Below are 12,583 nucleotides of genomic sequence, written 5' to 3'. Positions count from 1 at the left end.
TACATTGTATCCATTCGTCCAAGCACCGTGGAGATAAGCTGAATTAAACCGAATTATAGCCGTAATCCGATTTGAGCAGAGCATCTGCTCAATCTTGTTGCGAAACCGAAACGCGCCGCTTTCAGCGAGATGAGCGTCCTGTAATTTTGTCACACGCTTGTCAAGACAAAAGCCGTGTATTTTGAGGTTCGAATTTATAGACAAGGTATCCTTTGAACGCACAAATCCCTTTTAAACGTTGAAACCAAAATATTATCTTTGAACGCTACGTTTGCAGCATGTGATATATTAAATAACATATTTCGCTTTCCGAGAAAGCACAATATGTCTTATATTATTATTGTTGTAAATATATTGTTCAAACATGGAGTTCCAAACTTGTAGCAATTCTCAGATAAATAATAAATTCTAGCAATGTAAGTTATTATTTATAAATTATTTACAATATCACTTAAATCAACAAATAACACTGATACTGGTTTAGGGATACCTTAGCCGGGCATTTTATTATGAATAAGAGTATGTAGCTACAAAATAACATATTGTAATATTTGCAACAAAAAACAATGATTATTTATCGAACTGCGACTGCTGGGAACATAATACAATATGACAAATTTATGGATTCAGGCGATGGCAATGTCGCTTTTTTTACGCTATTTAGCTCCCCCCTAAAATCCAGCTGATTAATCATTTCGACCCAATTCCATAAATCTGTTGCCTGTAATTGATTTATTTTATTGCGGGAGAACAAGTGGGTCTACTATACAGGCGCACACCAAAGCATAAAAAACGTACATATAGAAATATTCAATATGTTTTTAATATAACACAAATTTACTTTATCATAATTACGGTGCTGTTTTTTTTTCACCGTAATTAGTTTTCAATGCAAAGTTTCCTTCCAGTTGGTCTCCTTCTGTTTGCTCGGCTTAAATTATATTTTGTTCGTTGAATCTAACCTTTATCATAAAATATAATATATGTAAGTATATATATAAAAATCCTTTACCATATACCAGGATATGTATAACTAGTAGTATGTATAACGCTAAAAAACAACCAAAACACATATTTATTATATATGGAAAACATATTTTTTCAACACAGTAATTAAATTGAAATAATAATTTAATTATAATCATTAATAAGCTACTCTAAAATATTGTTATTGGTAAGAAGAATATAAAAAAACCTTTATTCTCACTGAAAATTTAAAAAAATTAATAGCATTTTCCATGGCTATTCTTTATTCTCAATTATATTAAAGTACTCGTTGTTATTGGAGAGAACTATTATATTATAATTTGTATATTTTTTTTAATGTCTCTACAAGAGGGTGTATCCTAGTGGCTTTTTGTTAGGAGCGTTGGAATACTATTCAATTCATTTTTGGTATAGCGTCTGTTCAGTGTAGTACTTTTTAGTTACTAGGGGCGGTGTCGATGCTCAGGAGTGCCCTAGAGTCGCGATCGCGTTCTTTATTCTTGCCCGTTTCGGTTAGAGCATCAGCGCTTGAGAACGCTCCTCTTGCACGAGTCATCCAGGCATTGTCAAACACAAGGATGTTTTTGATGATGGCTATGATGAGCTGGGAAAAAATATGTGGGATAGCTCCATTACTGATGTTTATTATTGTTTGTATAATGGTCATTGGAAACCTGTCAAGTCATGATGGTCAGATTTGTAATAAAAAATAAAAAATATTTACGAAACGTAGAAAATATTTTACCCTAACTCCTTAAAGTGACAAAGTGAATATAAATCTAGCTTAAATACATGGGCTTCAAGATTAAATTTTAAGCTTTGCTCTAAAGGGTACCTTTGTGGCACTTAAACCGATATTTAATAATAAAAAAACGCACTTACGACAAAAAATAAAATCCTAATGTACAAACAATTAATCGTATCCATCTTAACATGTGTGGCAATACATTTTTTTTTAATTTCAAGTCATCCAAAATAAAGTTATAAAAATAATATATAATACATATTTTTATACTAATTTAAAAAAAACTTCATTATAGCAGTCAAATACCAACAATAAAAGAACATTTTCAAACCAGAAAATACTATTAAAATATTTCACATAACCACACTAATCCATGAATCTTTTGTATCCTTAAATGTCCTTAAATAAGCACCAAATGCCAAAGCACATATTGCTTTAGATTCTAAAGAGCACATCAATAATGATTTCAGATTTTAAACTAAATGTACTTAAATTATCCTTTAACGCATTGTTTTTATTTTTACTTCACTTAAATTTTAAGTTTTTTTTCTAAAATTGTAAATATCAACGTTTTATTTCATATTCTTATTTTTTTAATATATTGTAGCTAATAACAAAAACAGTAAAATGTATTCTATATAATGGAAAATTTGTAAGATTAATTATCGAATTGAAATTAACCTATTTTTTCAAAAAAATCTTTCATTTTATTTTATTTTATAAAATATTGGATTTTATGCTTTTATAATACTGACCAATAATTATTTTTAGCTGAGATTTGGTTAAAAATGTACATGTAATTGGTTGCTAGAACAGTTTTTATGTAGGGACTATATTATGGAGTGAACATGGTAATATGTGTATTATTTCATATCCATAAGGATTACAAATATATATAATATTAAAATAAATTTCAATCAACAACTCTAAAATTGAAAATGTTTCAACCAGCCGTAGTTATTCTTCATGCTAATGTGGCGACCACACATATAAGCACATTTAAAAGGGCGAATGACTCATTGTTAATGACCGTGGCCAAAAACGTTCATTCATTAACAATGAGACAAACATCATGGCACAAGAGTGATTTCTTTTGACCACACACAACACGGCTCGTTAAGATAGTCCTTTTTGTGACAAAACGGTACGGACGCAATCAATCACCACAATGCAAGCCCTTTCCGAAAAATTCGAAAGTCTGGAGCCAAGCAAAAAACTGGCTTTCGAAATACACATCCGATTTCTCGAATTCTAAGAAGCCACTGCAGCGATTGGTTAGGAGTTCGATGCATAATCGTGATTGGCCAACTAGCGTGCATCCCCCTAAAGGATATAAGCCCGGACTCGAGATACGAGACGGCTGAGGCACGAGACAAGAGACGTCACCAGCAGACCCAGCGACGCAGACGACCAGAGAGCCAAGATCTACCAGCAGCCATCCGGAGGAACCAGCCACGCGCCCTCACCGACTGACCTGAAGATCACACCTGACACTCGCCGCACGCAGCCACAGAGCCCTGAGACATCATCACCTGCACACCTTCATTGCGAGAAGCGTCAGGCCTTAATCGTCCATAGTCAAAATTGTAATTATAACTTAATAAACAATTTAATAGGATTCACCGAAGAGTCTCATTGGCCGCGAGGTCAACCACCCCTAGGGCTACGCCCCCTAAACTAACATTCCATATCGTGTTTTTTATTATTATTTTATATCTTAGTGAAATCGTTTATTGCTTCAAGATTTTCCCGAAAAGTAATCAATATGTGAATAAGTAAAATTATACTTCTGTGAGATTCATGCTCTCATTTTTAGATAAAAATGAAAAATCTGTATTATTAAATGAAATCTCTTACACGATTTTTCATCATTTAATCGAATGTGGATATCTTCGAGTATTTTGAAAAAAAATATATTATCCAAATAATAATATGAGTATAAATTCTAAGGCGATTGAGAAAATACGTTGAGAAAATACGATTTTCTTTAAAAAGTTTAATTTTCACAAACCGCGACGGAACACAATGCTCGACCGTATTTCACTATTCTGCAAAAGCATCTGGCTGTAATAATTTCCAATAAAGGCTCGAAAACGCCGCGGATTGTTTAAATCCTACGTTATAATTCGCCAAGAGAATAAAGCATTTTCCAAATACACGAAATCTGTTCAACGGTTATTTTTAATATCAAATTAAAAACTTACAAGAGCAAGCATTTATTATATTAAAAATGTAAAAAACAAACGATTTTTTTTCTGTCGCGATAGAAAGTCGTAATGAATGCCCGACGACCTGATAATCCCTTATGGTCGACCTCTGTCTAAATGAGTTCAAATGTCAACAAATAGGCACATAAACATAAATCACTGTGTGAACATTAATAATACATATTTATTTATTATTTTCGATCCATATAAAGATGTAATAACACATTAATAATCGATATATACCCTCGATTCTGACACTGATGTAAATACCGTCGTCAAATAGTGATCAATTAAGATTCAAATTAAGAACTCAATACAGCGCTTCCAAAACTTTGTGTTGAATGTTTTATAAAATATGTATATGGTTAAAAAGCAGTGACGTAAATACCACACAAGAAACTAATTTCAATAAAAAAATATATATAATATGAACAGTTTTATATATTACTATTTTTATTTCGAAGGGTCTCGTTTATAATTTATTGATCGTTTAAGGTTTTCTTAAGTTTTTATAATGGTATTTTAACCACCTAAAATACATCCACTTTGTCTATGTAGTCACAAAATACAGCCACTAATAAGGTATTTTTTTTATAATTAAGGTATTATATACACTCAGGTATTCGCTTACAAAACATATTACTTAAATTAATATTAATCAATTTCGAGTATCAATTAGGACACAGGCGAAAATAAGGGCCATCAACTTGTGTGAACCATGTGACCTATGGGATCAAAACGTTATTCGCCAAACAGTATAATTGGTTAACCCGTTGAATTATATGTACAGCACGACGATAAATCCCGTCCATAAATAATTATACATTCGTACTAATTTATAAAATATATTAATTATTCACAAGTATAATTTGCAGCTCTACAGACTCTTTTATATTTATTCTTTTCAATTTAAACGTGTTTTTCATTCATTATTTTAAACTACACAATAGCACATTGGCAATGTTCCGGAACATGGACAAAGCTGTGGAAAGTATTCCTAAGGCTAACCGGGTTTTTATTTTGCGTAACAAAGGGATGCCCGCGTTTGGCATACATAGCGGTGTTTTAAGAAAATACAATAGCTAAAGAGAAAACAATTTTAATAAATAACCAACAAATGGATTGCGCAATGAGAGCATTAATACGGTCAATATAGTCAGTCATTGCTTTGCGAATTCTACCCCCTATTTTTCATAATTTATAATAGATTAATAATGATTTGAATTCATGATCGGACCCTAATATATTAAATAATATATACGTTTGCATTTTAAATCCTCGCCGCGCCTTGAAAATATTACAATATATAATATATTAAAATAAAGGTGGTGAAAAAATCATCCATTATGGAGTTTATCTGACAAGTAATAAATCAGAGTACCGGTTTAATTTTCGTTCTTATTACCATGAATATTACAACATTGAAAACCGCGTTATATTTGAGTAAAAAAAGTTAATAACGTCCATAAAACTGATCATTCTAATGACCGACTAGAAGCAAACTGTAAAAAGAGCGATTGAAATTTATTGCGAAGAGAATCAGCAATTTAACTATTACATGAAAATGTTTATTTATTAAACTTGAATGCCGCGAACGAAAAAAACGTGTTTTTCGTATTTTGACTTTGAGCTTACGATTACGATATGGTATTAATTATTAATCATACAACCTAATGGATATTCTACAAAGTCACATTTGGCGGAAATGTCGAATACGTCAATAAATCATACATACAATATATAGCAACCCTTGTCACCTACAAACAATCGAAACAACACAGTTTACCTAGATTAATTATTTAACCGGGCGCGGTCACACGTAACCAAAACATTAAAACAGAATTGTACGTGTTACAATGAGGTTTGGTAGACTTCACTTTTGATTCAAAGGTAAATTGATTCAGTTTGAGAGGCGCTGGTTTTATAATATATTATATAAACTCACTTATTATTGACTACAACAGTATTTCGTTTTTAATATACATTTTTTTTTTTAATTTCAATATTAATAAAAATCAAAAATTGTCAATCACAAAGGCTACATAATTAATTTAAATAAAGTTTTATTAAAAGTAAGCCTTTCCTGAATCATTGTTTGCGTATTGCTCTAAAAATGTAAAATACTGATTTTATGTAGTTCCACACATGTAGCGCGGCGATGTATGAGTTAATAACTTATTGCACTTGACCTACATCTGAAACCTCTCCCACTGTCCATGCAATGTGTTCTGAATTGCTTTTCGGAGTGCACGCATGTCGCCGAAGTTTATGCTGGTTTACTTTATAATTTCAAAAAACGTTAAAAAGTACGCGTGAATACTATTCGACTGTTTTATTTCAAATTTCGTTTTATACCTCGGTTTACGCGATATTTCTTGGAACGTGTCTACCACATAAATCAAAGGATGAGCGTATACGTTTTAATTTTACCCCTCGAGTTCCATTTCAAAATTCCATTATCGACCTAAGATCGAAACCTCCCACACTTGTACCAACACCATTAGTAATAAGTCTTATAAAGCATTCAAACGTCCCTTTGTTTTTTGTTAAAGCCAGCGATAATTACGCGAAACTGTATATATACAAAAACCGACAGCTGGTGAAAGAGGGGGCCAGTTTCGATGTTATCAAAATCCGCATTGTTCAAATTTAAAAAATAAAACTTACATATTATAGCTTGTACTTTGTGTCTGTCCAGGGGTGGTTTGGTTGGGCGTTCTTCGAGACCAGCTCGACTCCAACGCTGACCTGTCACTGAACACGTGGCCAATTCTGCTGGACTGAACAGCAGAGCTGCCAAACTCCTCGTCAGCTTCCTGTAATCAGCCCATTTGACCGATCTAATCTGCTCCTCAAGAAGCTCGATTCCTTCGCCCAATTTGATCTGTTGAAAAAATAAAAAATAAATTAATACATATACTATAAGTATATAAATATTGATGCAGATGATAAGACATTGCATTGACAATGTCTGGATGTTTATTATAGCTGCTGAATATTTTGGAGTATGGCATACTAAGCACAACCAGAGTATATAATAATATATTATTGTAATAAATAATGAGCCTCAAAGCCAATACAATATTCTATAGTGATTATATATTGTGTTATATAATGTGCTAGAACAGTCGAATCAAATTTAAGACGAGTGGGAAAATAATTGGTAGAGGATGATGAAGAAACATGGAAACTGTTTTTTTTTTTCAAATCTAATTTATCAGAGACTAATGGGGCATCACTCCGCTGCGATCGATCTTGTCCGATTGCAAAAAACTACACATTATAGATTGCGACAAACCTCACTCTCGTGATACGATAGAGCTAAAAAAGACACAAAATGTCTGTCTGCTAGCCAGAGGGTAAAAGTCGAAGAAAAATGACATAAACCTAACAATGTGCGACTATACGTACGTTATTTATTTTTAAGGAAAAATCTGAATATATTCTTGAGATTAAAACGATCATTTACCCCGCATGAGCGTAACCTTAACCCAATGTATACCCGTTCAATATTTTGTCATGGTATTGAACTTAACGGAATGCGTAAATCATCTGGCTATACCACTTTAACGACACGCATATTTTAACTGATTATCTTTTACAACAACAAAACGTAAAAAAACATATTAAACATTCTATTGAGTACAGCTGTAGTATAAAACACATTTTTTATAATACATATAATATTTTACCAAGTCCGGCCTCATCCACAGATGACTCAAATTAATTGTATATTAAAAAAAAATCGTCACTAGGCTTGCAGAAGATTAGGTCAACGTTGAGCAGACAAAATTTCTAGATGAATTCAATGCGAGCTATTTTAATTGTAAGTAAAATAACCGCCTGTATCACAATCATTAACACGCGGTCCCCAAATATCAATAAATAAAAATACGTCTTATTAGGTGAATTAAACTTATTATATGGTTTGATCGATATTAACTTTAAGTATGTATTACATGTTCATGTTTAAAACGTACCTGGTTTATTTGCAATTCGAGCAATTATATTCAGTCAAATATAATTAATATGTGCATTAAATTAGAAACAATGATAATTTTGATGTATTAAAAATCAAAAATCTCACTTTTCGGTTTCGGAGCAGTTCGATGGAAATTCAAATTTGAACATTTCATTACAAAGATTTTTTATGAATATTCATATAATTTAATCAGTGTATACCTATAATCCTTATATATAATGTAATCCTTACATAGACTATGTATATATTTCATTTTCATATTTAAAAAGTACTTGGTTAATTTACAATCCGAATATTTATATTTATCATATCGATCAACGCACATGAAAAATTAATGAAAATTATTGTCATGTTGCAAAATTAATGAAAATTGTTGTCACGTTGCTGTCGGCCATCTTGTTTTATATTTAAATGCTTATTTTTCAACGGTCGACTTTATCAGTAAGGAATTCATTACCGGTGGCTAGAAAATAAATTAATTATAATTAAATATATTTCCTTTCTTTACGTTATTATTATACACCGTGCATACAGCGCGATACGATTAACAGAGTAACAAATTGAACGTAGAGCGTTTCATTTTAAAGCGAGCACGTCCGGAAGCGGAAGGTGCTTAGAACAATTATATTTAAAATATAGACCTCTTATAAGAGGAGGCAAAATATTTTTAGATAATTTTATATGCGCATATAAATCAGACTATTAAGCTATTAATGTTGTAACATACTAACTCAGATTACGGCAGGGATATTTTAATATTTATTTTTAATTCAAAATACTAAGCCAGATATTAATATTATTATTTTTAGTATATTTATTTATTGGTAAAACAAAGTAATCTTGATTTAACGTTTAAATAAATATAAGCGAATGTGGGTTCTTAAAATATTATATATACCACAGGGTACGACGTTATCATACACATACATTTTCCAGATCTACAATCTTATTAAGATCGGCCAAGCATTGCTTTTTATTTTCCAGAAATAACCAACATTATAGCGATCCAAATCGCAAGTTTATCACACCGCAATGAATCTTAATCTAATATACCGTACAAGCAAGTAGTATCTGAGTGAGGTTTTAATTTAATTAACCCTTGAATACATACTGAAGCAAATTTTGTGCACACATCTTCCGCAATGTTAAACATGGATCACTATTTTGCGTTAGAGATACATATTATAAATCACTTCCTTTATGAAACCGCGCTCGCATCCAATATTCCTGAATAAGTATATATAATATACATAAAATCCATTCACAACGATTGACCCGAGTAAAATGCGACATTCACAAATTCCAACCGTCAATGTTACCACAGTAGACTTATCAGGGTTAAATTATTTTACAGGTGACCCTTTGCTGCTTTGTGTGCTATTATCGAATATGTAGCTTTTCTGTGTAAAATTCTAAAGAAAATATCCTTTTAGTACAAAGTGGCGACGATGTGCATATACGATGAACAGATTTCATCGCTAGGTATGTTACTGTTCATTGGATAAGCCGAGTAAAAGCGAGATTTAACGCTCTCATTTTAAAGCTCTCTTATGTTGTGAATGTATTTATATTTGCATTTGCAACTCTACAAATTAAATATATGTACATATTATGTTATAGTATTTTTTTTGTGAAAAATAAAAACAACAATTGGAGTACAAAATTATTTTTCTTTTATAATATAAGAGATTTTAATACTTTATTTGCTCTTTAACATTTTTTTTAAATATTTTTACCAATATATATCCGTTATTGTTTAAAACGCCTCTGCTTTATTTAAATTGTTTGTACTAAACCAAGAATACCCTATCAGCCTTCGCTTATCGTAAACAACGCAGCGCGGTCCATTGTTTGAAACTGCTCAGCATTCGCTGAACGTCTGGACCCTTATCACGTTATATGTCACTTCTGAACAAGGAAAAAATATCCCCTTCGCGTCAATTGATCTTGAAAGAACCGCGTTCATAATAAAAGTTTTTCTTAAAACATTTTCGCCCTCAGCAGAAAATATAAAAATAACCATGAAAACATACCTGATTACTTTATTTCGCGTTTGGGAGAACATAAATAACTATAGAGGTGGCCCAAAAAACAAACCTTCGATGTGACGAACATAATAAACCATTAAAATAATATTTACTTTAAACTGTTTTCATTTGTGTATAGTTTAAAGGTCGTAACAACGACAACATCGTTTCAACTACTTGTTGAATAATTTAATTTTTTAAATAATTTACTTTTAGGTATGGACTGGAATTGAATGAGTGGGTGCGTTGATATTTAATCTGCCCTATTGGTCTTATATGAGGTGCATTCTATAAGTCGAAAGCGCCCTCGAGTGTTTCATTCCAAAAAATAATACACGCCTTCCATAAGTTATGAAAGAAAGACATCCATCTTCTCTCAAGAAACACGCTTCTCAGTCGACGCCGAAAGTGATGAACTTCGACGAAAAAACATTGGACGGTTCATAAAATATATTGCTGACGGTTTTGCGCAATATTTTCATTCTGTTTTCGAAGAATTTCGTCTTTCGTTCAATCGCTATCTTATTCTTAAACTTGGTCTTTAGTATTGACCATCGAGGACACTGAGCGCCCAGATCTTAAATACGGTTTTGAGAAATTGAAGACGTTCTTCTAGGCCTGATTTGGTTCCCGATTTAATTTTGAAGGGTTGCGAAGTCAGATAGTCATTGATCTGATTCTCAAGAAGTCACCACTTCCTGATCTTTGGAAAAGACAAAAGTCACTATTCATAAAAAAGTTGACAACTTGTGCATACAGAACTATAGACTAGTCGCAATGTTGTCAGTTACTTCTTCAATCACTTTCAGCAAGTTTAAAAAAGCAACAGCACAGGTTTCGTCCCGCCCATTTAATCGTAATAACTTCTGTTTTTCACCAAAACGGTAACGAATCTCTCGACGCAGAAATTCAAGTAGACGTAATATATACGAATTTTGAGAAGACCTTCGACAAGGTTTGTCATGGGTTATTATTAAAATAAAATGTCAGACCTCGATTGCTTGGATGATTTACATCGTCTATTCTCGAGTTATTTGAGCGATCGTAGACAGTTTGTAACCTATGGCGGCCGATTGTCGAAAGAATATTTCACCCCTTCGGGTGTCTTAATCTCATCTTCTACTCATCATGCTATTTATTTTACATTTATAAGAGGTTATTTAGTTATTATCTGTTCTTGTATCCCAGCACCTTCTGTTTTAGGAGCGTTGGGATACGATTTGCTCAGTTCATTTAGAACCATTTAAACTACTTAAGGGTGATGTCGATAATCAAACTATATTTGAAGAATTACGTCTTCGAAAATCTTTTGATGATTGCTAGAGCCAGGACGTCCGTAATAGCTGACCAGCCTATGGCTGTCGCCATCAGGCTCCTTAATACGCTGGCATTGCACATTGATCTGTGAAATGTCAGCTACGAGGAGCTGGTCCGCTTCATATTATTGTTTTTTATTATTTTTTCTATGTGTTGTTTTATTACCATTATAGTGCATTGGGGTAACTTTTTAGTTCACGATATTAATTTAATTCAAATAAATAAAATGATATATTCCATTCCGTTCATTTATACTAATTGTGTGTACTTCCCTTGATTATTGGTCTTCTATTGATATGTAATAATTATATTATACTTTCGATAAGCAAATAACTGGTATTTGTATTATTATGGTTCAACAAAATCAATATTGCTATAATGTATGATAGCTTAACGGCCATAAATACAAGCTATTTTTGTTACGGTTATAAAAGATGTGTGAACACATAAAATAATATTTGCCCTCGATGGTAAAATATTAACACGACAAATTTCGCAATGTTTCTTTTCATAGTATACTTGAGAGCATTATGAACAGGGTAAACACTGCCAAGAGCACATTTTCCCCCATTTCGATATTATTACAACCATGACTGTTGGCAGAAAGTATTATTAAAAATAAAATCGCGCAACGTCAAAAAAATGTAAACGTTAAATTTCGTAGCAAATCTTAAATGGCGCTCGGAAGCTTTTCGCACTCTTCGCAAGCTCCTACACCACCGCTAGACCGAACTTTCGCCAAAGTAATACAACTTTCGCGAAAAGATGATTGTGCACAAGCGCGTAGCTCATGGTCCAAAAGCTGTCAAAATATATTTCGATCAAGTGGTATTATTTACGAGGAATGCGAGAGAAAAATGGGCACATTTCTTTACTAAAAAAGTGAGCGGACAATTATAATAAAAATATGATTAAATTCAAGAGATAGCTAATTAAAAAAAATAAGAGAGAATCTTTCACGTTTATTTATTAAATTAACTTTGTTTATCTTTTAAAATAAGCTATATTTCAAGCGGTCTCGACTCCGGCTACTAGATACGAATATTGGGATAAAATGAGATTATGTTGCGCTCAAAGGTCCATAACAGAATAGTTTATATTGTGTAATCATATAACAGAGGAAAAAACATTTATACGACATGTACATATATTATAGTAAAATAGTAAAACTCTTTTCAGACGTCAAGAAATCCCTGTATGACATATTCTATATTGTATTGTGCAAGATTTTTATGATAGTTATATTTAGTACAAAAAAAGAGAGAGCGTCACGAATGGAATAGTACTACTGACCAAAACATATGGCCGAAACTTAATT

General features: G+C 32.1%; 1 protein-coding gene across 1 annotated transcript in view; it reads right to left on the bottom strand.

The window, feature by feature from the left end:
• Positions 1 to 12,583, bottom strand: part of LOC148229808 (uncharacterized) — a 92,074-nt gene that overhangs the window by 19,144 nt on the left and 60,347 nt on the right. The window contains exon 6 of the mRNA XM_088197928.1: positions 6,607 to 6,823. Coding sequence (XP_088054054.1) covers positions 6,607 to 6,823 — 217 coding nt within the window. The remainder of the gene's footprint in view (positions 1 to 6,606; positions 6,824 to 12,583) is intronic.

Source organism: Plectrocnemia conspersa, unplaced genomic scaffold (assembly GCF_051122295.1).
Source record: "Plectrocnemia conspersa isolate PC_06_02 unplaced genomic scaffold, ASM5112229v1 ptg000011l, whole genome shotgun sequence".
In the NCBI taxonomy this organism is placed as follows: Eukaryota; Metazoa; Arthropoda; class Insecta; order Trichoptera; family Polycentropodidae; genus Plectrocnemia; species Plectrocnemia conspersa.
Note: the sequence above shows the minus strand (reverse complement) of the source record. Positions and strands in the feature narration are given on the sequence as shown.